This window comes from Ochotona princeps, chromosome 13 (genome assembly GCF_030435755.1).
Source record: "Ochotona princeps isolate mOchPri1 chromosome 13, mOchPri1.hap1, whole genome shotgun sequence".
Classification (NCBI taxonomy): Eukaryota; Metazoa; Chordata; class Mammalia; order Lagomorpha; family Ochotonidae; genus Ochotona; species Ochotona princeps.
The window spans coordinates 60978567-61005122 of record NC_080844.1 but is presented as its reverse complement, the minus strand read 5'-3'; the positions used below and the strand labels follow the sequence as shown (position 1 = coordinate 61005122).

Sequence of the window (26556 nt, the reverse complement as noted above, 5' to 3'; positions counted from 1 at the left end):
TAAGTCCAAAACAAATGCAGATGATAAAACTGAACGGATGCTGTGGCTGTCAGTTACTGATGTATCTGCGAGGTGGAGAGACAGAGAGCTCCACCCTCTGATTCATTCCGCAGGCCTGGGCTATGTGCCCTGACAGTGATGGGGCCTGACTGAAGAGCCCCTGCTGCCTTGCAGGGCCCATGTCAACAGCCAGCAGGACTCTGCAGCAAGGTCGGGACGCAGAGCCAGGGGCTCTGCTCTGCCATCTGGCAGCCCGGTGGCATCTTAGCTGCGAGGCCTGTAACCATTTGAGGGTGCTAAATCTGATTTCACAGGAAACAAATGTAGCCAGTTCACATGAGTGTAAATTGCCGCTGGAGGGCTGCCTGTTTAGCCAGGTGTGCAATGCACCGTGTACCCACACTGGCGTCCTGGCTCCCGCTGATGCAGACTTTGGGAGGCGGTGGTGCGGGCTGAAGCAATTGGGTTCCTGTCTCTCAAACACGTTTTAAAAACAATAAATTCACCCCTAAGTATTATACTTTTTTATTGCCTTCGTGCAAATTTCTCGGAGCATAATTGCAGCGACTCCCTTAAAAGTTGATACCAGTTTTTTTATACAACTTGGTATCCTTTGTGTGCATTCAAATCTTAAATCTAAGTGAATTTGGAAGTGCAGGACCCTCACTCCCATAGCCGAGGCCATGTGGCCTGAGGCCAGGGCCCCTTGCCAGCTCTGGCGGGAGGCAGGGCTGCCCTTGCTTCCCAGTGCCTGGGCACCGTGTTGGTGTGGTGGTGAGGGCCACACAGGGACCGCCCTGTGGTGAGCATGCAGCTGAAGCCACTGGCTGCCTCTTCCTCAGACATTCACTGTAACTGATCCTTGCTCATGAGGAACCTTCTCTGCAGTCTTTTCGCCTCCAGATGACAATCGAGAACATGAACCATTTGAAATTCATCCCCCACAAAGACTACACTGCGAACCGCTTGGTCAGTGGACTCCTCCAGCTGCCCAGCAACACCTCCCTGGTCATTGACGAGACCCTGCTGGAGCAGGGCCAGCTGGACAGCCCAGGTAGGGCGGGCTCGCATCCCCCAGCTCCGCCGTCCACGCTGTGAGAGCCGGGTGTAAGCTGAGCCGTGCTGAGCGCGTCTGAGGACAGGCCTGTGTCTTAGCGCTCCTCTTCCTGAAGTGTGGAACGGGTAACTTCTTGAAGGCCGAAGCAGGGGAGGTTCTGTCTTCACTCAACTGTTGAATCCAAAGAAAAGCGTAGAGAAGATATATGAAAACATACTTTACTTCCTATTATTATGAAACCTTTTAGGGTTTGTTAGCTTCATTTTGTTTGAAAAGTGGATAGAGGGAGGAAGAGAGAATGAGAGCGTGCGGTTCCGTCCCATGGTTCGCTCCGTCGGGGTCTGCCCGTGTTGTGTTGCCCGCTGTTTCCCAGTGTGCTCGCAAGACTGTCAGGAGGACTGAACCCGCACGCCACACAGGATGCCAGCATCCCAAGGAGCAGTTCACCTGCTCTGCTAAGCTGCTGCCCCTCAGTTTAAGTGTTAAAATATCTCTTCAGAGAATCTCTGAAAAGAGTATTTAACAGGGGCCCGGTTGCGGTGGCCTAGCAAGTAAAGTCCTCCTTGAAAGCGCCGGGATCCCATATGGGCGCCAGTTCTAATCCCGGCAGCTCCTACTTCCCATCCAACTCCCTGCCTATGGCCTGGGAAAGCAGTCGAGGACAGCCCAAGGTCTTGGGACCCTGCACCCATGTGGGAGACCCGGAGGAAGTTCCTGGCTCCTGGCTTTGGATCAGCACAGCACTAGCCATTGCGCTCACTTGGGGAGTGAATCATCGGACAGAAGATCTTCCTCTCTCTCTCTCCTCCTCTCTGTATATCTAACTTTGCAATAAAAATAAAATAAATCTTTAAAACAAAAAGCATTTTAATAGGCCACATAATTTGAAGTAACCTCAGTTATGGGGCATATCAAAATGTGCGGGAAAACAGATGGTCTTGTCCCTGCTGGAATGGGGAGGGCAGACTGCTCCTGGTACTTCAAGAGGTCAGGGTAGACCAAGAACTAATGCAGATGAGAGTGAGCAAAATCGGTACAATTTCTGGGGCTGGCACTGACACAGCATCTCATGGGTACCAGGTCGTGGCCCAGCTGTGCCACTTCCTGCCCAGTTACCCTGCTGATGGCCTGAGAAAAGCCGTGGAAAATAGTCCCAGGGTTTGGGTACCTGCTAGCCGCATAGGAGAGGCAGAGAAAGCTCGTGGCTGTGGCTTAGCTGACCCCTGGCTGTTGAGGTCATCTGCAGAATGAACCAGAAGGTAGAAGATCTCATTTTCTTGTTGTGCCTGTGATGTGCCTTTTAAATCAATAAATCTTTTATTTTATTTATTTACCCCCCAAAAAATACCTGTCTTATCTCCTAGCACATGTTTTAGTCCTGTCACGTTATTCTAGCCCTTTGCACACACTGTCCCAGAAGGGAGCCTGACCGGGAGCTGTGGATCTTGGGGCACCTCTGTCTCCTCCCCTTAGTTCTCACTGACCGCTGTCTGTGAAGCATCCCCTCAAGGAACATTGACTCAGGCTAGTAAACGGACAGGGCTTTGGGCCGTTTATTAAAGCAGCTGGGGCCTCCTGTCCATCCCCCGCGTCAGCATGACGACGTGTTCTGATGCCGGAGTCCGGTGCCTGAGTACCGGCCATCTTGCTTTTCTAGGTGTCCACAACGTGAGCGCCCTGAGCAAGCTCATCACCTGGCAGAAGGTGGATTACGACTTCAACTACCACCAGATGGAGTTCCCCTGCAACATCAACGTCCTCATCACCTCCGAGGGCCGCTCCCTCCTTCCGGTAGGCTGGGTGCAAGGGGGCGTCCATCTGGACAGACTGCTGTCCCAGCTGGGCTCTGGCACTGCTTGGCGGTCAAGTGTGCAGCCCTGTGGCTGCTGCTGGTTAATGAGAGAATCGATGATTTTGTTTCTCTCTGGGACAAAGCTGTCTGTAGGGAAACAGGTGTCCGCAAAGCCACCGGCCACAGCTGGTCCCTCCCTGAGGGACTGCAGCCTTTGCCTCTTTCTGCCCCGTCCCCTCCATTTCTCCTCTTTCATGTGAGTGGCAGAGATCCAGGTACCTAGACCAGCCTCTGTTGCTTTCGCAGGAGGGTTGGCGGGGAGCTGCAACGGACGTAGAGCAGCTGGGATTCGATCCAGCATCCATCTAGGGTGCTGGCATTGCAGGCGGTGCTTTTACTTGCTGTGCCGCAGTACCAGCCCCTGTCCCTTAGTTTTCAGCCAGGCTTATTTGAGGAGTGTCTGGGAGATCTTGTAAGAGGCTTCTAGTCCCTGCTGGCTCCCAGGTGCCTGCCCTGACTGGGGAGGAGCCTGGGTTCAGCCGTCTGGGAAGGTCAACACTTGGACGAGGTGCTTGGTGCAGTGGCAGGGAAGCATGCCAAGCTCCGTGTACTGCAGGGGGCTGCATGCGTGTCTGGGGCTCGGGAGAGACAGTGTGTGCCTCCCTGCAGGCTGACTGCCAGATCCACCTGCAGCCGCAGCTCATCCCGCCCAACATGGAGGAGCACATGAGCAGCCTGCTGGCCGCCGTGCTGCCCTCGGTGCTCAACAAGTTCCGCGTCTACCTGACCCTGCTGAGGTTCCTGGACTACACCATATCCGATGACGTGACCAAGGTGAGGGCGGGTGTGCCTGGGCCGCTGTGTGGTGAGCCACTGCCGTAAGTGCGGTCACTCCTGAGGTGGTTTTGATGCTTTCTCTGTCATCTTTTCTTTCTAAATGTATTTATTTGGAAATCATAGGGCTCCTCTGTTTGCTAGTTCATGGCCCAAATGGCTACAGTGACCAGGGCTGGACCAGGCTGAGACCAGGAGCTTCTTCCGGGTCTCCTGCTTGTGTCCAGGGACCCAAGCACTTGGGCCATCCTCTGGGAACTGGATCAGAAGTGGGGCAGCCAGGACCCTAACTGGCAACCACCTGGGATGCTGGCACCTCAGGTTGCGGCTCTGCCCACTGTCTTACCTGACATCTCTGTGGCTCGCTACTCTGTGGTTGTTTCTGATAGGTGCCCTGAAAGAGGCTGCTCCCCCTGGGCAGGCCCCAAGTCATGGTCAGTAAGGACAGTGAAGCAGCCGGGCTGTCCAGGATTTGCCAGCCAGGTGGGATGGTGGCTGCTCCGCTGCCTGCAGGGACCACCTGGCTGTCGTGGGACCAGGACACGCAATAAGGCTCCCGGCTCTGCCTTCGGAAATGCTCCCGAGGTTGCCGTAAGGGTTCAGTGCATTCTCAGCATTGGGAACTACTGGGCTTTGCTGCTTCGACTGTGGTGCTGGTCTGAGGCACCTGCTCTGCCACGTCCACTCCCGTCTCTTGGCTGCGTGGGCGGCAGCCTCTGCCTGAAGCTGCTGTGGCCTTCTCAAATGGAGCTGCATTTCATTTTGTTGAGAATATTTTTTTTCAGTGGGATGTTAAAAAATTCTGTAATTGAAAGGAAGAGAGACATCTCTTCCACCCTGCATCCCGGCACCTGGCTCTCCGTGTGGGGCTCCCACGTGGGTAGCCCGAGCCCGTGCGTCCTCACCACTGCCTGCCCAGGCGCAGTAGAGGGAGCTGCTGGGACTTGAACTGGCACTCATGGGCTGTCAGCCCCTTTGGGGACATTATTTCCATCTGTGCCATTGAGTTCTCCATCTTTGTTGCCCATACTCTCGTGTATGAGAGGGACAGGGCTGGCGTGTCCTCCTCCCTGATGAAGACAGGTGTTGTTTCCTCTCCCCAAAGGCAGTGGAAGATGACTTCGTGGAAATGCGCAAGAACGACCCTCAGAGCATCACTGCCGACGACCTGCACCAGCTGCTCGTGGTGGCCCGGTGAGCAGGCGTGGAGGGGCGTGCCGGGCTGGGGACGGCTCCCCATGGCTGTGTGCTCCGCTGCCCCAGCTGAGCCCTCCTGAGCAGCCCTGGCTGCGGTGCTCAGGTGCACAGGGCTGTCTGGGCCTGCCGGGGCTTCCGGCTGAAAGGCCGCCGCCCTCGCCCGTCCTCACAGCGCCTCTGTCCCCATCCCAGGTTTCTGTCCCTCAGCGCCGGTCAGACGACGCTGTCCCGGGAGCGGTGGCTGCGAGCCAAGCAGCTGGAGTCGCTGCGGAGGAACCGGCTTCAGCAGCAGAAATGTGTGAACGGGAATGAGCTTTAAGGACGCGATCCCCGGAGGAGGAGGCAGCGAGTGCCATTCACACCACCTTGTTTTGTAGACCGTTTGTATCTAAAAACCACCGACTTCCCAAAATTGAGCTTGGTGACATCTGAAGTTTCTATGATAGGGCTTTTACCTTACTGATTTTATGGAGCTTTTGAGGTTTGTTTTATAATTATATAAATTAGTAAGTGTATAAAAGTGTATTTGATATTAAATGTTTACTGTTGATAATGTTGTGGACGCTCCCATTCCCTTAGCTCCAGCCACACCACAGGCCAAGCTGTTGAACTGCTCAGCTCATCGGAAGGTTGTTGCCAGTCAGAGACTGTGCGGTTAACTGGCCCCGGGTTGGGCACAGGGTTCTTGCCCCGCCTCACGCAGCCTCCGGCACGCTGGCCTGTCACTGCCTGGGCACCGGGCTGCGGTACGGGCAGTCGGTGACAGAGTCTTTGGCTTCTGGGCTTCATGGACCAGAAGGACTCAACAATTGACACAACAGCATGGCCTGTTTCTTTTGCCAAGTAATCTGAAGGAATCACTGTGTCATTTTTTATATGTAAAAAGATAATTTCACGAGGGCTAGTCCTTCCAGGGGAGGAAGTTCAGCTTGGGGGACAGAGAACTTCCCGTTGGGTTTTGCCCAAACAGGAAACAGCCAAGTTAGTGACGTGCAGGGGGGAGACGACCTCTTGTCGCGTTTCCCCAAGAAATGGTGTTTGGTTGGGGACTGTTCCAGAAAAGGCCTGAGCACAGCTGACAGTGTAACCTGCAGACTTGGGGAGGAGCGCTCTGCAGGGCCACTGCAGCAGCAAGGGCTCCTTCCTAACGCTGGCAGCGCGCAGGTTCGTTAGTTTTTTTTAGTAACTTACCTAGTTGGAAGTAGATGAAGTGACCCCTTACATTTTTCCTGTAAGGCCTAAATCGACAGACGTGGACTCAACCTTGAAAAATCGAGGCAGTTGGTGTGCTGGTGAAGGAAGTAAAAATTCCTAGTTCAACTTTTCTTAAACACAAATCTATTTTTATAAACTAATGTAAATAATGTTTATATTAGAATTCTAACTGGTTTTCATTTTTATAACTGGTAGACTAGACCTTCCTTAAACTTTTAGAAATAAAACGTTCAACTGGATTTGTGAGAATACCTTTTCTTTGTCCTAGAACAAAGTAGACCAGTTACCGTGAGTCTAATTGTGCCAATGTAAACTGTAATTTACCAAAGAGAAATACGCAATTTGCTTGGTCTTGCAGAAAAGTTCCTTTAAGAGAACCCTCTTTCCAATAAATAAAAACTTCCCAAATGACCAGCACCTTGGGCTTTTGTCATGAATTCTAACTCCCACCTCGGTATGGGCGAGGCTTGGTCCTGGGCTCTGCAAGGCTCGGCTCCCAGTGGGGAGGGTGCATGGCTCCTGGGTTGTTTGGAAGATTGATTGATTTTAACAGAGTTCAAGGGAAGAGAGGCAGATCTTGTATGTACTGGTGTACCCCCAAATGGCCATGACAACGGGCAGGGCTGTGTGAGCAGGAAGCAACCAGGAGCTTCACCCGGGTCTCCCACATGGGTGCAAAGGCTATGTGGGTGCCTGGATCATCCTGCACTGCTTCCCCAGCCCATCGGCAGAGAGGTGGATTGCAGGTGGAGCAGCCAGGACTCCAGCCAGTGCCCACAGCCCAGCGGTTTGCCCCACAGTGAGTCCCGTCTGGCAGAGCACCCTGTGCATGGCCGTGGGTGCTCAAGGCAGTAGGCCTGGGGTGGGACATTCATCCTATTCATGAGAAAACTGGGCAAGGGGCTGTAACGGCAGCAGCAGTGCCTTCCAACCACCGCCCGCAGCTTCCTCGGCCTGTCTGGTCCCTCCCTGCGGCAAGCACTGGCTTATGTTGGGGAACATTTGTCTTCTGGGTCTTGAAGTGCTGCTAAAAGCAGAAGCAACGGTCCGGGTATCAGTGTCTGGGTTTCAGCTAGGGCCTGTGAGCCACTTCATCGTGAGAGGCCTCAGGAGTATTTGGAATTGCTCAGATGAAGTACTCAATTGTAAAGCAAATTTCTTTGACTGAAAATCACAGCAGTTTTGCAATTCAAGCACTCTTCACACATTGTCGCATTAAATTACAATGATACTTTAATAGTCACAAGATTTAACACTTAAAAAAACCCAACAGATACCACTAATAAATACCACAGGTGGAATGCTCATCCCGGTTACAGCGGACAGAATGCAGCTGAGAGTCACGTCAACACAGAGCAGCCACAAGGACAGACACGCTCGGGACACGCCGTGCAGCTGCTGCCTACCGGGCCGCAGTCACAGTCCTAAAGCCAGTTAGCAGTTTTGAATCATTGCGGAATGCTCCCTCCCGCCTCTGGAAAAATTAAAACCTGCAGTTTTCCTCGGGCCTCCGGCAGTTGATACGTATAATCATCTTCCCTAAAACGAGATTCAGCGGGTGCTGCTGCTCCCAGCTGAGCCTCAGGTGGACCCTCGGACGGGCAGGACCTGAGGCTCCTACCCGGGGAGGTGCACAGGTGGCACGGATAAAGTCAAATGAGAACATATTAGAGCATCACAGGAATGGTTGGTTAAATCATCAGAAATAATTTTAGTATTCAAATGCTTCTTTGTAACACTTTTAAAGCCCCTGAAAAGCACAGATGTAATTTACCTGGTAGCGGTCAACAGGAATTAACTGACAAAACGTAATTCTAGAAAACTCGTCCCCCAATGTGTCCGCCCTTTATCCATCCTCTTGGTCAGCTCCACCCAGCCACTCCGCAGCAGGGCCCTGGCACCAGCCGCCTGGTGCACATGGTGAGGAGGGCAGTACCTCTGCTCCTGGCTGCCATCTCAACACCTGCTGGGGGCAGGCTCCTGCAAAGACTTGGGACAAACATAATTACAATCTCAGATCCCTCGACTCCTACCAGGACAAGTTCGAATACCGTAACCGGTGAAGATTACTCTTCAAACTTTTAAATAAAAGCCACTGAATGTGTCTTCATGGCTCCAAACTAAATCTGAATGATTCGTGTCTGACACTGTGTGAACATACTTTTCAGTTCGTTCCGCTGGGTTTCAGGAAGCAGCTCGGGCTCCGCGGGGCTCTTCTGAACTTTGGCCACGGCCAAGTTGATCCCATGGCTCAGTCCAGCTTGGGTGATGCTGGCCACCTGGACCATGGAACTTCGGATCTTCGCAAAGGGAGACACGGCCCGGCTGCCACTGCCCTCCGAGGGGGACGGGCTCACCCGGGGCCCGAGCTCCGGTTCCAGCGCACTGGAACCGGAGCTCGGCGTCTTGGCAGGCAACGCCAAGTGCGCTGCTTCCACCGATAACAACTGCGGGTCCGTGGAGGGCAGCGTCACATCGAGCTGCGAGGGCCGAGAGGGCATCTGCTCTGCGCACCCTGGCAGCGCTGCTTCACCCGAAGCTCGCTGGACGGCCTGGCGGCCTCCCTCGGTGGCACGCAGGCCCGCTAGGCTGGTCCCCGAGGGCTGGGTCGCTTTGCTCTGCGCATCCTGCACAAATCGGTGGCAGTAAACATCCGCCGGCTTGGCGAAGCCGGCCAGCGCGTGGACGCTGTCGGCAGAGGGGCTTCTCCTCACAGGCGACTCGGGGCCTTGCCCGCCCCCGGGGCCCGCAGGTGCGTGCGTGCTGACGTCGGCGCTGCTGACCGACTGCGAGCGGCTGCCCAGGCGAGGCCCCGAGGAGATGATGCCGCAGCTGGGGAGCACGTAGTCCACCGGGCCCGTGCTCTCTGCAGGGCTGGCCAGCTGCCTGTCCTCGTCGGACTTGGAGTTGCTCAGGAACTCGTCCGAGTGGTAGGACTCGTTGTCGGAAGACAGGTCCCCGTCAGACTCGGCCTGCCCCTTCTTGGCCACCCCTCCCGTGGCTTCCATGGTCTCCAGGCTACTGTCTGATTTCCACAGATTGACTTTCAAGTTTGGTTTCAGGAAGTTAACTTTCACCTCAGGCTTTGTGAAGTTGCCTAGCTTTCGTAAGCTGCCAATATTTACATTAGATTTGGTCTGCTTCACTTTTTGATTAAGTGAGGAAAATTTGCTCATTAAAAAGTTCTTTCCCTGGGCCAAAGAGCCTTGGTGTTGAGATCGGATGCCAATGATGTCCTCATGAGGTTTACTGCTTTTCCTGCAAAGCAGATGAGACAACAGTGAGCCTGCGCAGTCCGACAGCCGAGCCGAGCCCTGAGCTGAGGCACAATGCTCTGCCCGATTTCATGCTAGCACTACATGGCTAATCAATCAACTCCGGTAACCCCAGAGCCGACTAGGAATGTCGCCTTGGCATCCTGTGATCCCATTATTCAACGGTACCACCTGGGCAGAAGGCAGCACCCTGGGTATCAAAACAGCTAAACCTGGAGAGGTACCCTAGAGGCATTTTTAAAATGCTCTGTTGTTCAAGAAAAAAATCCAAGTCTTCTGAACTATTTTCGGAGGTGACCATAGTCGGTCTAGATGCAGGAGGCCGCAGGTGAGCCCAGCGAGCTGGTGGTGGTGTGAAAAGTGTGGGGACAGCTCTCCGCTTGAGCTCCACTGCTGGGGGTGACCGTGTTTTAAGGAATTACCCAAAGCGTGACAGGAGAACGCCTGACAGAGATGTGGATCATGTCTTTTTTTTTTTTTTAAGGATTTATTTATTCTTTTTATTGGAAAGGTAGATTTTTAGAGAGAAGGAGAGGCAGAAAGATCTTCCGTCTGCTGATTCCCTCCCCAAGTGGCCACAATGGCTGGAGTTGAGCTGATCCAAAACCAGGAGCTTCTTCCAGGTCTCCCGTACGGGTGCAGGGTCCCAAGGCTTTGGGCCATCCTACACTGTTTTCCTAGGCCACAAGCAGGGAGCTGGATGGGAAGCAGGGCTGCCAGGATTAGAACCGGCGCCCATATGGGATCCCGGGCGAGGACCTTAACCACTACACTATTGCGCCGGGCCCTATTTATTTTTTTTTTAATAAGAGAAAGAAGCCAGCAAGTCAACTTCTTGACAATTGGGTGTCACAGCTATGTGCCAGGTGTTCCTGGAGCATGCTTGGGTTCAGCCATCACTTTTAGTATGCCCCTTACACAGGGGAGACACAGTGCTAGGGGCTTGCCTAGCCCAGCGTTACCCCCAAAATGGAGCAGGTAATTTCCTCAGAGCATTGAGCAACTGTTTTGTAAAAAGAGTTGCTGGGCTACAATGATTCGTGTACATTTTTTGTTATCTGACTGTTTTCAGTCATGTAGTTCTTTAAAATTTCACATGGAAAACGATCAACCTGGATACTCACCAGCACGATTGAAGACATGAGGGACTCAGAGAGGGAGACTGCAGGATAGAAGCTGAGCAACCTGTGACGGGTCGCAGAACTAGACAGCCCAGGCTGCAGCGCCACTGTGGCCTCTCCCCTCGCCCCACGAGTCAGAAGCAAGCGTCGGGGAGAGCCCTCTGCTCCCACCCGGGGCTGTGCTCACCTCTCCAGCTTCTTCTCGACGACAGGCACGTCCAGCCCCATGGCCTGCTTGGTGATCTGCAGCATCTCGGCAATGCACTGCAGGGTGTCTGCAAGCCAGACACAGGGACCCAGGCACCCCACATCAGTGCAATGCACTGGAGGGTGTCTGCAAGCCAGACACAGGGACCCAGGCACCCCATGTCAGTGCAATGCACTGCAGGGTGTCTGCAAGCCAGACACAGGGACCCAGGCACCCCACGTCAATGCCCACGGCTCCCAGCCAGGCTGTAGGCCGGACGTTCACCACACGCTCATAAGATATACCTTACACACCACTACTTGCCCACTGTTTCCCCCAAGAATTTCAAAAGTGTGTGGGTTTTTTTTTTTTTAATTTATGTATTTTTATTGGAAAGGCAGATTTACAGAGAGAAAGAGAGACAGAAAAAATCTTTCATTTGCTGGTTTACTCCCCAAATGACTGCAACAGCCAGAGCTGAGCCTATTCAAAGAAGGAGCCAGGAGCTTCTTCCAGGTCTCCCATGTGGGTGCAGGGTCCCAAGCTTTAGGCCCATTTTCTACTGCTTTCCCAGGCCACAAGCAGGGAGCTGGATGGGAAGTGGAGCAGCTGGGACATGAATTGTTAACCTGTATGGGACCCCAGGCTTGCAAGGTGAAGATTTAGCCATTGAGCCACCATGCTGGGCTCCTAAAAGATTTTTTTTAGAAGAATCATACTAGAATAGTGATGGCACAAGAGCCCACAATCAGCGGGCACTGTAACATGCATGCGCTTGAGCACGAAGCTGGATGCCCAGAGGGCAGCTGTGAACAAGGCAGGCTCACTCCCTGACTGCCACCAGGACAAGGGCTTCCTGCAGGGCCAGCTACACCATTGTGTCCCCAGCTCCAACTACAAAGCCCACAGAGATCCTCTGTCCGTGTTACTGAGCACACAGAGCCACCCACACGGCTGCTAAGAGAACAGAGCGATACCTTCACAGGGATTTCACCTCCTACCTTTTCCATCCTCTTCCGGGTTGCGCATGGCAGCTCTGAGTGTGTGGAAGTAGCCACTGGTGTCCCTACACCTGTAGTGTAGTCGCATGCAGGAGAACTTTGGCTTTCCAAAGAGAGTAGGTTCGGGACCTGAAAACCCAAAACCCAAGGGAGTAGGTCTAAATGACTACTTCTACATAACATTCACTTTCCTATAGAACCAACACAAGCTCGCCAATTGGTATAACTTTCTTCATAATCGACATGTTGGTAATCACAACACCAGCTGGGTAATTGTAAAAGTCCTTCCTTAAATTCATTTTCTCATCTTTCCTGGTCCCTAAGTTAATTCTCGCGCAGTACGTCAGGAACGCAACTGCCACCACTGAATGATCTACCCATCTAAGCAGCAGGCAGCGGGCCCCTCCCTCTGGTTTCTGGGTTGCTGCACTCAGGAGACCCCTCGGAGGCAGCGGCATCTCCTTCCGGGATGTGCGCTGCACAGGAACTTTTACCTATTTCTATTCTCTCCAGGTCTTCCAGGCTTAGTCGTTGATACTGGTTTACTTTATCAACTTCATCGTCGTAACTAGATAAGGGAAAGAGCGAGAAGAGAATTAAAACAACAAAAGGATTTGGTTTGTTAGATGAGGTTTCACAACAGCAAACTATTCCACACAGGGAAAACACAATTTTTCACTCTCCAGTACATTAGAGACTAAAGACGTAAGCATTTCTATTCCAGGTTAAGCAAATGTCAATCAACAGGTAACGGAAAACTGGCTAAAGGATCTTACCCTTAAAAACGAAATCAATTGCCAGGTAAAAAATAATTTCAGTTTTATAAAAACTTTTTTTGGAAGAAAATTCCTTATGATCTATTGCCAAGAAGGTGTCTGAGCTGATAACTGAATAAAGCAAGTTCACACCAGCTAAACGTAACTGTGTGTGCAGCTGCCGCTGCTGCAGCAGAGGGGCCCAGCCCTTGGGTCTGCAGGGAGTACTGCCCATCAGTGCCCCTGCAGACACATCCAACAGCAAGCGTGAGGGTCGCCCACTTCAGGACACCCAGTAACTGGTGGGAAGTGTGGGTGTGCACAAGCATGCGCTGTCTGCATAAAAGGAAAAGCTGGCAGCACCCCGACGCGTGCCACACGCTGAGCTGGGGAGACAGGCCCACGGATGCAAGTGCAGGCGCATGGCCTCGGACGGTAAACACACACAGGGACTGCAGGAGTGACAAAGGTCCAGAGACCACAATGTCAGATAAACACAGCCAGTATTTAATGCCAGGATCATGTGTGCAAAGTGAGAAAAATCAAAGTGACTCAAGAAAAATTTAACAAAACCAATTTCTGTCATTCTGTTATAAATTCCTAAAAACAGAAATGTACTTAAGTTTCTAAAACAAAATTAAAGGCATTAATTAATTAGAGACTTACTAGGCCACGTAGTAGGCAGCGTTGGAAAGCAGCAGCAGCACGTCCACGTCCCTATGAGTGGCGTCCACGAGGCTGTGAACCAAACGGGACACGGGGTCTCAGCGTCGGCATGGCACCCGCGTGTGGCCCAGCACCCACGCGCCAAGCAGGAGAACAAACCCCTGAGCTGGAATGTTTTACAATGCACCCATTTGGAAAACAGCGAACACACCGATTTGGGCTCCGGGAGATGTGGTGGGGGTGAGAAAGGACCTGAGGCGCAGAGGAGGGTGTCGGGGGTCGGGGAGTGGGCAGACGGTGCAGGACGGCTTCTGGGACGCGAGAGTGAGCGGCTGTGCAGGGAGAACCATTCCCTCACGTCAGCCGTGAGCCCGCACCTCTGGGCTGTGGGTCCACTTGCACGCAATGTGTCTTCTGAAGGAATCCCCACAGAACATTCATGTGCAAAGATGCAGCCCAGCCTGCATTTTACGCACTAGAGACTGACTGGCCTCTTGGCTTCCAGGCAACAAATAGGCATTTCCTTCACCCCAGCTCACCCTGCCATATCACAGCCACACTCAGGCTCTGCGGATGAACGAGAAGCTGCAACCGCAGTAAGCAGCGCGTCCTTGCTTTCTCACGAGTGAGACAGGGCCCCTGCAAGGACCTAGCACAAACCCGCGCAGGCTGGAGCAAACTGCCTGGGGAAACTTACTCTCTCTGTGAATGCGGCCGTTCCGTCAGCAGGGGGAGCCACAGCCACACCGGCGGGCTGGCCCCCAAACCCCACCTGGGGGGCCGCCCCTGCCGCAGGATTTCGCCCGGCTGCAGCAGACCCAGTCTAAACGCGGCTGGGAAACAAGTGGCCAACGAGAGTGCAAAGGAGGCTGCGTGCCTGGTGCTCGCACCGAAGGGAGCTCCCTGGGCGGAGGGAGGCGCTCGAGGCCGTGGGCTCTGCAGGTGCCGGGGGGGGGGGGGGGGGCGGGGGACTTCTCGCAGTGCGGGGTTCTCACGGGTCCCCGCTGCGAGCAGCATTCCTCCCTCCCCGCAACAACTAGGAGACACTAAGCTGCCAGGCCGGCCGCAGGAGCAAGCGTGTGGGCGGCAGCAGGTGCATGGTGATCAGGCGGGGGCCGGAGCAGCTCCATCAGTGCGCCGCGGTGGGTTGCCACTCCTGGGCGCGGGTACTCACGCGAATTCGGGGAACTGCCACCTCGGCCGAGCCTTAGACATGGCGTCACAACACCGCTCTGTCATTCCTACTAGTGACAGTGCGGCTCTGGCCCTAGCCCCCCAGGCGGGCGGGAGTATTAGTACCGGTCGGCAGGATCCTCAGCCAGAAGCATTAAGTCCCGAACTTAAAAAGCACTTGGCACAGCACCGGCAGTCGGGAAATGTCGGTCCTCCCCCCACCCCCACGGTCCCTGGAGTCTTAGCTGCAGCAGAGACTGAATGACCCTTCCCGTCCACCCTTCCCCTTAAAAGTAAAAATGAAATGAAAAGGCAAACCACGACACAGCGCACATGGCCCAGGAACGAGGCCCTCAGGCAGCCCCAGCCTCCCCGCCCCCGCCGCAGCGCCCGGCGCGGCACTACTCGCTCTTGCTTTCCCGCCACTGGGGCAAGCCCTCCTTCCACACGATGAAAACGAAGATGGCCAGGACCACATGCAGCCCCACCACCGCGACGATGGTCGCGTAGAAGGCGCTGTCTTCGGGGGACATGAGCATCAGACTCTGGAAAAGCAGCAGCTTGCAGGAAAAATACAACCCTACGGGTACTTTAACCATCAGTCCTGCAAAAAGCAGAAAAATCTTGAAAGTCATGGCCAGGACGCCGTCCGACTTGGGCTCCGCGGCAGCGGCGGCGTTGGCGGCCGCGGCGCGCTGCGCGGGCGGCGGGGGCCGGTGGGAGCGCGGCATGGTGGCCTCAGCTGTCCGTCCGTCCGTCCGTCGGTGTGTCAAGGATGCAGCCCGCGGCCGCCTGCACCAGACCTCGCGCCTGCAGTGACTGCGGTGGCTACTGCGGCAACTGCGCCGCGGCCGCGCCAAGTCCCACCCACTTCCGCCGCGGCGGGCTGCCAGCGCGCCTGCGCCCGCATCCTCAGTGCAGGGGCGCGGGGACCCGGCTGGTCGGCAGGGGCATGGGCAGGTGCAGGGCAGGACCTGGCTGGCGCGGACAAGTTCAGGGCAGGGACCGGCTGGCCGGCAGGGGCAGGGACCCGGCTGGCCGGCAGGGGCGCGGACCCGGCTGGCCGGCAGTAGCACGGGCAGGTGCAGGGTGGGACCCGGCTGGCCGGCAGGGGCGCGGACAGGTGCAGGGCGGGACCCGGCTGGTTGGCCCACAGGGGCGCGGACAGGTGCAGGGCGGGACCCGGCTGGTTGGCCCACAGGGGCGTGGGCAGGTGCAAGGCGGGACCCGGCTGGCCGGCAGGGAGCGGGCAGGTGCTGTGGCCGCCTGTCCCCTGCACTGCCCCCACCTGAGGGTCGGGGGTTGCGGTGCGGGCAGCAGTGCGCACAGAAGCCCCTGGGGTTTGAGGTGCGGGGCGCTGCCGCGAGGGGCATTGCCGCATTCCCTCCAGACCCTCCTCCCCGTCAGCACTACGCCCCAAATTTTCTTGCCCTAAGGGCGGGAGCGAACACAAGTCTGACCATGGCCAGGTGGCGGGGCCAGAAGGGCAGGTGCGGAGGGCCTGGCCTCCGCCGAATCTTTCAGGTACCTGAATAACTGGGTGCGGTATTTCCAGAAATACGAACAAAACCTCAGAAATGGAGCTAATGACAGGGCCCAACCCTGCCTCTTCCACATGCATCCATTCCTAGCCCTGAGTCCCGCACCACTTCATAACTCAGCAACAGAACCGCATCGTTAGAAAGCAAGCAGATGGCTTGACGGACATTCTTCAAGAAAGAGGGAACTGGCCCAGGAGCACAGGGAAAACAAACCAACCAACCCTGGATGTGGAAAAGCAGACCAAAGCCTGATGCCGCGCACACCACGGGTCTGGGCGACAGCAACCAGAAGGGAGGTGAGGGCTGTGGAAACCGGCGACAGCCACTGCCGACGGGGTGGGAGCCAGCAGCTTCTCCCGAGGCGCCTGGGATCCCGCCCCTACCCCCCAGCTGCTCTTAGGTATGTCGCCTGGAGAACACCCTGGCTGCCTACAATGGAGCATGGGACACCATGGACAATGGAAATGCACCAGGAATCCATCGGGTGCCATGAACTCAAGGTGCATGTTCACCCAAGTCAGGGGTACATGCCACTGCACCATGCTGGATTCCAGAGGCACACCCGGGGAGGTCTGGTGACTGGTGGGTGCTGAGGGCTGGAAGTATGGGGACAGGGAAGGGCCAGCTGGGGGGTGTGCGGGTCCCCTGGGGGGTAATGGAAACGTTCTGCTGTCAGCTCTGGTAGCCTAGGAACAACTCCGTGAACACACCCCAAGTCACCGAGCCGTGCAGCTCAGCCAGCTTGTGCGGGATTCTGGCTCAACGCAGCTGTTGAAGATGCAAAGTCCAAGAAGGGATGGCCGAGGCAGACAGCTGCCTGCTGATGCCCACCTGTGCGGCGCTGCCCATGCTACAGCTTGGCTTGCTGAGTCCCAGAAGCCACTCAGAGCTGCCTCTTGTTTGCTAACTGTGTCTTCCCACTTTGCTGAGGGGCTGTGCAAAGGTTGTGAGGCAAACTTGGCCTGAGAGTGGTTTCCAAACACACCAAGAGAGGGGGAAGCTGCACCAGCAAGAGATGCCTGAGTGTTACAAATTAAAGAAAAGTATCAGCAAATTTAAAGAAGCCTCAGATGTATCCTAAAAGATTCATCCAGAAGGCACAGGAGAGGAAAACACATGGAGGACCAGGGAGAACTACCACTGGCTGCTGCTCCAACACCTCGAGGTAAGCCCATCCTCAACGCCAGCCCAGCTGGACCCCGACCAAAGGCCTCCCATGGAAAACACAAAAACAGCACCACTGAGGAGACCCGTCCTTCCCCGCAAGACCACCAACCAAAGTGTGACCCGAGAAGCTGCTGGCTGCAACACATCAAACTCCCTGTCTGGTCCAGCCACCCCCTCCTGTCCCAAAGGGTCACAGGAAACATTTTCCAGGAAAACACTTGTTCACAGTGGGAGCCACGGGCAGGCAGCCAGTATCGCCACCAGTGTCAGACACAGCCAGTCTGGTCCTGCCAGCATCTTAGCTCTCAGCCACGAGGTCTCGTCTCAGGGGAGCAGTCAACACGCAAGTTCCTCCCATGTGGGGCCCTCGTGTGCCCCTGCTCTGCTCCATCTAGACACCCATCATGGGGCACCACTGCCTCTTCAGCCTTAGACTCGGCTGGGGACTTGTGGCTGAAAGGCGACAGACATAGTAGCCCACGTCAGGCACTGGCATGCATGTTCCTACAGAACACGCACACTCACAGTCACCCCAGCAGGGAAGACAGAACCTTAGCCAGTGATTCTCAGGTTCCCAAAGGATAAAGGTTAAAGAAAGCTATTAAACCAATGGCTCTGTTTTGATAAACTTATTTGGCACACAGTGACCACAAAGCAGAAGGATGAGGATGGTAACGTAGGCTTTGACAAGGTACACGGCAAGGGATGATCTTAGAGGACACTCTTGAGCGCTTAATCCAGGGTCTGCCCCAGAGCTGGGAGAGGTCCCGACTCCCAGAGCACCACCTGCTGCCTCCCAGGGTTCCTGGGAGCAGAGCTGGGACAGGACCGGGCACTCTGCTGTGGACAGTGGATGTCCCAGCAAACAGCACGCAGAGCTTTAGCCAAGGAGCAGCAGAAGCTATCGTTAGCCCGTTAGCAGAAAGCCACATGCCATGGTGCGGGCTTAAACGGAGTGGGAGTACAAGTGCTGGAGAGACAGAGACGGGGGAGGGAGAAAGGGAGAGTGTTCCATCCTGTCGGTGAGGAAGAGAGACCAGCACTCTGGCATTCCTGAGGTAAACCTGAAGGAGCTGGAAGCTTAGGTCTGAGCTCCCCAACAGGTGATTTTTAAAAGATTTATCTATTCATTTTTACATGAAAGAGAGAGGTAGAAATCTTCCATTCACTGATTCACTTCTCTAATGGTCAAAATGGCCAAGCGAAGCTGGTGTCAAGCAGGAACCAGGAGTTTCTTCTGGGTCTCCCACATGGGTTCAGAGGCCCAAGGCTTTGGACCATCCTCCACTACTTTCCTTAGGCCATTAACAGGGCACAGCCGGGATTCAAACCAGTGTTCTCATGGGATGCTGGTGCTGCAGGTGGAGAATTAGCTCGCTATACCACTGCAGCGGTGTAGGGGCGGGGCGGAGGGGCGCAACAGCTGGTTTCTGAAAGATGATGTGGTCCTGGCTATTCTTGTTTCACCTTTGCTAGAAGTAACTGAGTGTTCACACAAAGCTCTGCCAGAGGCTCCCAATGAATCCTAACAAAACATGCTCACACAGATTTTGCTGGAAGCTTCAGATAGAGTGATTCTGAATACTTCTGTCAATCTTCTCTGAGGTTTACAGGATTGGAAGTAAGTCAGATGCAACGTGCCAATACAAAACGGCAGCCAGCCTATCCTGGTTTCATTGATCTCATAGTATTGGATCTAAGTTTCATCTCTTAATTGCAAAAACTTAAGCAAAATGGGCATATGTTGCCTGCAGATATTTCTGAATAGGAATAAAAAGACTACTGCATTTTCTCTAAATGCTTAAATTAAGAACACAGAACTCTGCTAAATTGTGTGTGAGGAAGACCTCACCTATTACTTTTAGTCTTACCATAGTACAATATTTACCATCAAAGTGAAATCAGCCACAAGGTTAACATTACAGAAGTTCTCCCTATGACTCCACAGTGTTGCTTTGGTTCACTTGAACATGGAGGGCTGGTGCTGTGGCTCACAGGCTAATCCTCCACCTGCAAGTGCCAGCATTCCATATGGCCCGGTTTGTGTCCTAGCTGCTCCACTTCTGATCTAGCTCTCTGCTTATGACCTGGGAAGGCAATGGAGGATGGCTCAAGTGCTTGGGTCCCTGAACCCATCCGAGGTGTGAACCAGTGCATGGAAAATCTTCCTCTCTGTCTCTGCTTTTCTCTGTAAATATGCTTTTTCAATAAAAACCAATAAATCCTTTAAAATACGTAAATACTAACAGTTTCTAGCTTATCAAATGTCCCTTTTATTAAATACATATAATGGACAGTAAGATAAAGCTCCAAGGGCCAGCATCCCATCTTGGAATGCTGGTTCAAGTCCCCATTGCGCTCCTTCAGCCCCCTACTGGTGGGCTAAGGCAAGCGGAAGACGGCCGAGCGCTTGGGTCACTGCCCCCACATGCTGGCAGTGATCTGCATGCACGAAGATTCTCTCTCCAGCTCTTCCAAATCAATGAATGGAACAACGAAACAAAAACCCGCCAGGAGCCCTTCTCCTCATCACCAGGCTTTCCCGCTTCTCCTTGCTCATGTCCCCAGGCGAGGAGCCCAGCCTCAGCCACCAGCCCTGCTCTGCACCGTTGTGCACCAGGCACCCAGGCCCACAGCACGAGGACAGCGCCGCGTTCATATGGGCAACTAGCCCACAAAGAAGGTGAGCGAGGCAGGCAGCAGGACCCACGTGGGCTCACCTGGGGTCGCAGTCGATGAGGGCCCAGCCGCCATGGAACTTCTCATCGTCAGGCAGCAGTAACTTCATGTAGCTCTGCAGGAGCTGGCTGATGAGCTCCTGGTGGCTTCTCATGCTCTCCTTATGCAGGGCTTCATGCTCCCTCTCCTTGTTAAAGATGGAATAAAGATCTTCTGTCACTGGAATGCCTTGCATCAAATCTAGGACGGAAGTGTTAATATGCATTTGTCATCTTACTCCACTGACGTAGTTTTAAAAGACAAAAGAGAATGTAAAGTCTAACAGCCTAAAGCTCTGAGAAGAAACATGAGCATGAATCATTCTGACCTTGAACTAGACAAGATTCTTAGCTGTGACACCAAAATTACAGGCAATAAAAGTTACACAAACAACGTGATCATTTTAAAATTTGTATTTCAAGAGTATCAACATAAAAGTTAAATAATATAGTTCATCTATCTGTATCAAAATACACATAAATATCTGCAACTGAATGACAAATATCCCAGCTTGAAATCAATGGACTTCCTTGAATTCAAGAGGAAGGCATCGTGGTGCAGTCTCTACCTGAAAGGCCTGCATGCCATGCCACAGGGGCAGTGCAACTCGCAGCTACTCTGAAAATCCCTTCCCTGCTGATGCTCCTAGGAAGGCAGCAGCCCAAGTGCTTGGGTCCCGGGCAGCCATGCAAGAGACCTGGCTGGAGTTCTGGGCTCCTGACTTCAGCCTGGTCCAGTCCAGGTTGTTGCAGATACTGAAACAAATGGAAGCTCTTTCTCTGTTGCTCTCTTTCAAGCAGATAGAAATGGTTTTTAAAAATATTTCAAATAATGCAACATTTAAAAAATAGACAAAAATATCTGAATAGATAAGCTGATTTCCTCCTGGTGTAGCACACCCAAACCTTTCTATTCTTAAAGATTCATTTATTTGAATGGTCAAGTTGCAAAGAGAGAGAGGGAGATATTCCATCCACTGGCTCACTCCTCAAATGGTCACCAGCCGAGGCTGGACCAGACTAGTCTCAGGCAGGGGTCCCCGGAAGGCATCGTGTGCTGCCTTCCCAGGTGCATTGCCAGGGAGCTGGACCAGAGGTGGAGCAGCTGGGACCCGAGTGGTCCTCACAGGGCACGCCAGCACCTGTGGTGGTTTCTCAAGCCTGAGGTAGGGCCAGCCCCACAGCACAGTAGGCTGGGCTTGCAGCTGTGGTGCCGTGGGCAGGCTTCAGTGTGGGCTGCTCTGCTCTGATCCAGCTCCTTACTAACATGCACAGGAAGACAGGAAGGCTGGCTCAGCCTGGGCCACGGTGGTCATCTGGAGTGAATCAGCAGAGCAAAGATCTCTCTAACCCTCTCCCAGGCCCTATCCCCAGCCATAACTCTGCCTTCTGAAATGAGTAAGCCTTTAAAAAGAAAAAAGAAAGAAAAAAACCACTTCGACCTCATTCCCTGTGAGGTTCAAGAGGATTTCCAGAAAAAAGCCTGCTGACCCCAGTCCTGCTAGCCAAAGTAGTAAGTCCAGCTGCTGCCAGCCCCGACGGCCCCAATGTGAAGAAAAGCAGCTTCTGCAGTAGGCGGCAGGTGGGGCGAGGGATGGCTGATCTGAGAACAGGACAAGTCCTGTGTTCCCCATCCCATACCACCAGGCTGCTGGGTCACCGGCACACACAGGGCATGACACTTGTTTCTTCCAAGATCTGGTTCTTCATATAGCACACACCCTCAATCTCTGGCCAATAGTTACAGTTCTTCATACCAGACCTTTGAGATCTTTGCTGGCCTGTGTCCAGGCCCAACCACTTTGAGAGGGAAAATACCAGCATTTTTTTTAAAAAGATGTATTTATTTTTATTGGAAAGGCAGATATACACAGAGGAAGAGAGACAGAGAGGAAGATCTTCCATCCGATGTTTCACTCCCCAAGTGATGCAACGGCCGGTTCTGTGCCGATCCGAAGCCAGGAACCAGGAAGCTCTTCCGGGTCTCCCACACAGGTGCAGGGTCCCAATGCATTGGGCCGTTCTCCACTGCTTTCCCAGGCCACAAGCAGGGAGCTGGATGGGAAGTGGAGCTTCCAGGATTAGAACTGGCACCCACATAGGATCCCGGGGCGTTCAAGACGAGGACTTTAGCTGCTAGGCCACGGTGCCGGGCCCCAGCATTTTTTTAAAAACAAGATTTGTTTACTATGTGGAGATATGGAGAGGAAGCGGGTGGGGAGACAAAGGAGAGCGGGAAAGAGGTTTTCCATCCACTGGTTCACTCCTGGAATGGTGGTCACGGCTGGAGTTGGGTCAGTCGAAAGCCAGAAGCTTCTTCTGGGTCTCCCACACAGGTGCAGGGCCCAAGCACTCAGCCATCCTGTTGCTTTCCCAGGCACACTAGCAGGAGCTGAGTCAGAGCAGATCAGCCAGAAATTGAATTGGTGCCATATGGGATGGTGGGCTACAAGCAACAGTTTTACTGGCTATAGCACAGTGCCGACCGCCAAAACACGGGACCTTAGAAAAGACCTCAGGTCAGCTGTGCTGCATCTAGTTCTAAGCCAGAACGCTTCCCGTTTACTTTAATCCTATCAAGTAATATTTTCAGAAAAATAGAAATGCATGCCAATATATGAAATCTATATGGGACAATCTATCTTCCCATTCCCCCCTAAGAACAAGTGTCAGAGCTGGTCAGGATCATCTCTCAATCTGGCGTTACTGCTCAACTACGTTTGTGAAAAGGGACGGTAGATGTGCCCCCAGCAACAAGCCCTGATGATGGTTTAAAGAAGATCGCCTGTCACATCGCTTGGCCTTGAGTGATGGACAGCAAACAGAATCCAGCCGTTTCAGAGCAGCTCATTCCACTCTCCATGGACTTCACCCTGTGGTCTGTTCCGTGAGCAGCAAACTGAGACATGTGGGTGGAAATGGATGGCTTCCTCAGATGCTCCGGCTGAAAACACTCCTTACCCTCTAACCGTATAAAAATTTCAATGCATTGGGTAGCAGGCACATTATAGCAACACATGTATTTCACAAGGCACAAATTCTGTTGCTGAAAAAGTAGTCAGAGAAGGAATAAGAAATGGAAAGGGAAACAAAGCCCCAGTGCGCCTTACCTATAACAGCTTGTCTGTAAGCATCCTTGAATCGATTGAGGTAGTACCTATTTGCAGAGTTAACCCCATCTTTCATGACTCCTGCTAACTTCCTTTCTCCTGTCCTTGTAAAGTCACCCTGTCAAGAAAAAATAAGTTTTACAATTTATTCAAACCCAAGAATGTTTCCACGACATTCACCTTAAGGCTGGAACTGTACAGGTTCCAATCATTTCTCATGTGGTCGCAGTGTCTGCTAGGAATTGACTGGTGCAAGCAGCCCAGCGGAGTTCAACATCTTCACTGTAATGAAGGGGGCTCTGCAGCCAGGCCTTCTTGGCACGGCAGGAGCTACAAAGCCAGTTATGCAACAAGCTCCAAAACAACATGACTTGCCACCCTCACACCTGTCTAATAATCAAAGACCAAACTTCTAAAGCAGAGGAATATGGATGGCTCTCTGGTATTTACTGTAATGGGGGTGACCTGTGTGTGTGCACGCACGTGTGTGCCTGTGTGTACATCTGGGTAGAGAGGGGAAGACCAGAGGTTTCCAACATCACTGCATAGCACAATCACCTGCAGAACAATTCAGTGAAGACACTAATTGCTTTGCCTCCCCTGCTTTTCACAACAAAGCTTTTAGGGCAGTGTGAACAAAGTATAGTAGTCAGCCCAGCCATCCCAAACTCACTATTTCTACCCAAGACAGTTTCAGGAACAGGTCTTGGTCCCAAACTGGCAGTGTAGGAAAAACATGCTGTCGGTGAGGTAAGCCACAGAGAATATTACAGAATATTATACAGCACAGCAAGGCACAGCTGGTACAGAGAAGCAGGTGCTAAAGAAGTTGGAAATCTCATGGGCAAAAGGAAAGCGCTTCTCTTTAGAAAACCTATAAAAGGACTTCTGAAGTTCACTTTCCTTAATCACTTGATATTTACCACTCAATCAAAAAGGACACAGGGGTGGTGTTGTGGCACAGTGTGTTAAGCTGTTACTCACAACACTGCCATCCCATATCAGAGTTCTGGTTTGAATACTAGCTGCTCTGCTCCCACCCAGTTTCCTGCTAATGCACCTAGGAAGGTGGCAGGGAGAGGCCCAAGTACCTGGGCCCCTGATACCCACACAGGAGACCTGGATGGAGCTCCTGGGTCTGGGCTTCAGCCCAGCACAGCCCTGGTTGCTGTGGGCCCTGGGAAGTGAACCAGTGGCCGGGAGATCTCTGCCTCACTCCTTTTCTGTTCTCTGTCACTCTACCTGTCAAATCAATCAATAGAGTGCGTTTGAAAAGATGCACTACTTACGGTCTGCTGGCTCTAGACAAGATAATTTGTTTTAAGAAATATCCTGAGATCAGCTATACCTTGAAGAAAAATAAACCTAAATCTAATTTAAACTAATTCAGCCACGTCCTACCGCCCACAGAGAGCATTTCCCAGAGAAAACATTTCATTAGCAAGGATCAGGGACTATTTTCACACTCAAAGTGCTGTGAAGACCAGCTCGGCGGGAACTCTGAAAGGTCTTTACCAAGAAATCAACCCTTGTTCCAGCACAGCCTTGAGTCAGCACCTGCGACACACTTCCACGGTGCGCTCAGACCATCGAGGACGACTTACCACGCAGGGCTGCCATCATGCCCACGGACTCGCGAGGGGGCGGGGAGGGGGAGGGGCTCGCGGAGGCAGAGCTGCCACGCAAGGTGAAGACACACCAGCACACAGGGCGGCGGGGCAGTCCTGTCAGGGTTCACAGAGCCTTCGAAACCAGCCGCTTCCCACGTCACTCAACATTTCTAGACCTCCTTAAAAACGCAGCTCTGGCCACGTGGGGCCTTCTAAAGAAACAGAGGGGCTGCTCCCAAAAATGCTCCTGCTCCTCCCCGTCCCCCTCCCCTTCCTCCTGCACACCTCCCAGCTCACCTCCTGCTCTAAAGGACGACCTGTTGCTCATATCATCCAGGAACCTGAACAGGTGACTTCCGCCTGCCACACCTGCCGAGAGCAGTCAGCCCCACAGAGATAGCAGCTGGGGCCCACAGGGCATTCTGTCCTCGCCAAAGCCACTTGGAGCCCACCCGTGTCCCACCGAGCCTGGCCCAGCGCTCCTGGCGTGCACCTACCTTCAGGGCCGCGGTGCCAGCGTACTGCCTGCTGATGGAGTCGCCGTTGTTCGCCCACATTATCTGGTAGATCCGATTGCACTTCACAGGCAGCGGCTGCTCTGGGGGCATCACACCCAATTTTTTGAGCTAAAATGAACACAAGGGCGGATTAACTGGAAACAAGCCAGGGAGCCCTGGTACAACATGTGTACTGCAGGAAAAGGAAACATGTTCACAGAAGGTCTAGGGTCCTCCACTAAAGGGAATGGGTTCTAATGAACAATAGGAAAACACTGTAGGAAACACACACCTGCATGACTGCTGCTGAACAAACCCGTGGCCTCACTAGGTTATACTTAAATATGCCTGTGAGTGGAACTGAGCAGCAAAAATGCCCCAAGAAACAGCAGTAACAGCAGCAGGACTGAGTGGGCAGTGAACGTTCACTCTGGGACAGAGCTGGAGGGCTGAGTACTTTTTTTTTATTTGCTTACAAAAAAATGCATAACAACGCGAGACAATCAACCCTTACACCACTCCCATTTTAAAAATGACAAACTGAGGTTCAAAGGGATTAAGCTCTTTATATGGAATCTGACACCACGTATGTGATATGGCCAGGGCTGGAATTTAACACCCCAGCTGCCTACCCCACCACGTGATTATGCAGGACACAGAAGGCTCCAGCAGAGAAACAAAACCAGAAGCCAAGCCATGTATTTCCAGCTCAGGAATTTAACACAAGGGGTTCATTTTCTGGTTGCTGGAAGGCTGTGAGACCCAAAAGGGGACATTGGAGTCACAGAATGAGGAGAGACAATAGAAGCAGCAGCATCCATGCCAACAGCAGGGGCGCAAAGGGAGGAGGCTGGTGCTGCAGTGTTAGACATGCCACGGCACACCAGACGGGCACAGGTGGAGGGGCACGGTCCTCCCTCCTCCTCCTGAGCCCCCTTGAGCGCCCCCTCCTGGCAGAGACGGCTAGGCAGGCAGACAGTGGGGTATGTGGATTGGCAGCACCAAATGCGGGAAGTGTGGATTTGCAGTTACGAGAAAAAAGGCAAATGAGCACATATGCTGCACGGCAGACTGCGGGATGGCGGCCCTTTCGGTTGGCAAATGAGCATTCGAGAAACACTACTTCATGCAGCTCTTCTCCCGGGAGGTGCAGTCCAGGCTCTACAGCCAGGAGGTCTGTGTGCCCTAAACATTCTATAGGACGCGAGAAAGGCGAGAAGAGAGTGCAGCTCTGCACCCACATGTGGAAGAGCGGCATTCTGGGATGTGCACCTGCAGTTACCTGCTGCTCCATGACCACCCGAGCTATGGCGGCTTGCACCACGTTGGTGCGATCCAGGCAGTCCATGCAGTTAACGCGGAAGATCCCTTCCTGCTTACAGATCACCCCAGCCTGATCAACCCTTTTCAAAAACAACATGGCATTAGTTCACAACATGAAGCACCCAAGGAAGTTTCCCAAAAACCAAAATTTTTTATATACGGCAACATTGGCTATCAATTAGCCTGAAATAGCCTGTGACAGACATTGACTCCCTTATTACACTATTGGTGACATACATGGTAACTTGGTAAGGACGGTAACTTACCCCATTTGAGGGTACACAGTGAATGTACTGCACGCAGGCACACAGCTACCAG

At 53.2% G+C, this 26556-nt stretch overlaps 2 protein-coding genes across 2 annotated transcripts in view; one reads left to right on the top strand and one right to left on the bottom strand.

The window, feature by feature from the left end:
- The window catches only part of MCMBP (minichromosome maintenance complex binding protein), a 44102-nt gene extending 38152 nt beyond the window's left edge, over window positions 1-5950 (top strand). Inside the window, exons 12-16 of the mRNA XM_058671281.1 lie at window positions 889-1054; window positions 2715-2848; window positions 3519-3683; window positions 4789-4877; window positions 5073-5950. Of these exons, the coding sequence (XP_058527264.1) occupies window positions 889-1054; window positions 2715-2848; window positions 3519-3683; window positions 4789-4877; window positions 5073-5199 (681 nt within the window). The 3' untranslated portion in view covers window positions 5200-5950. The remainder of the gene's footprint in view (window positions 1-888; window positions 1055-2714; window positions 2849-3518; window positions 3684-4788; window positions 4878-5072) is intronic.
- Window positions 5951-7750: 1800 nt separating this feature from the next.
- Window positions 7751-26556, bottom strand: part of INPP5F (inositol polyphosphate-5-phosphatase F) — an 83986-nt gene continuing 65180 nt past the window's right edge. Inside the window, exons 12-20 of the mRNA XM_058671569.1 lie at window positions 26198-26318; window positions 24916-25044; window positions 22809-22926; window positions 19702-19900; window positions 13101-13172; window positions 12174-12247; window positions 11680-11808; window positions 10679-10766; window positions 7751-9353 (exon numbers count right to left, since the gene is read on the bottom strand). Of these exons, the coding sequence (XP_058527552.1) occupies window positions 8216-9353; window positions 10679-10766; window positions 11680-11808; window positions 12174-12247; window positions 13101-13172; window positions 19702-19900; window positions 22809-22926; window positions 24916-25044; window positions 26198-26318 (2068 nt within the window). The 3' untranslated portion in view covers window positions 7751-8215. The remainder of the gene's footprint in view (window positions 9354-10678; window positions 10767-11679; window positions 11809-12173; window positions 12248-13100; window positions 13173-19701; window positions 19901-22808; window positions 22927-24915; window positions 25045-26197; window positions 26319-26556) is intronic.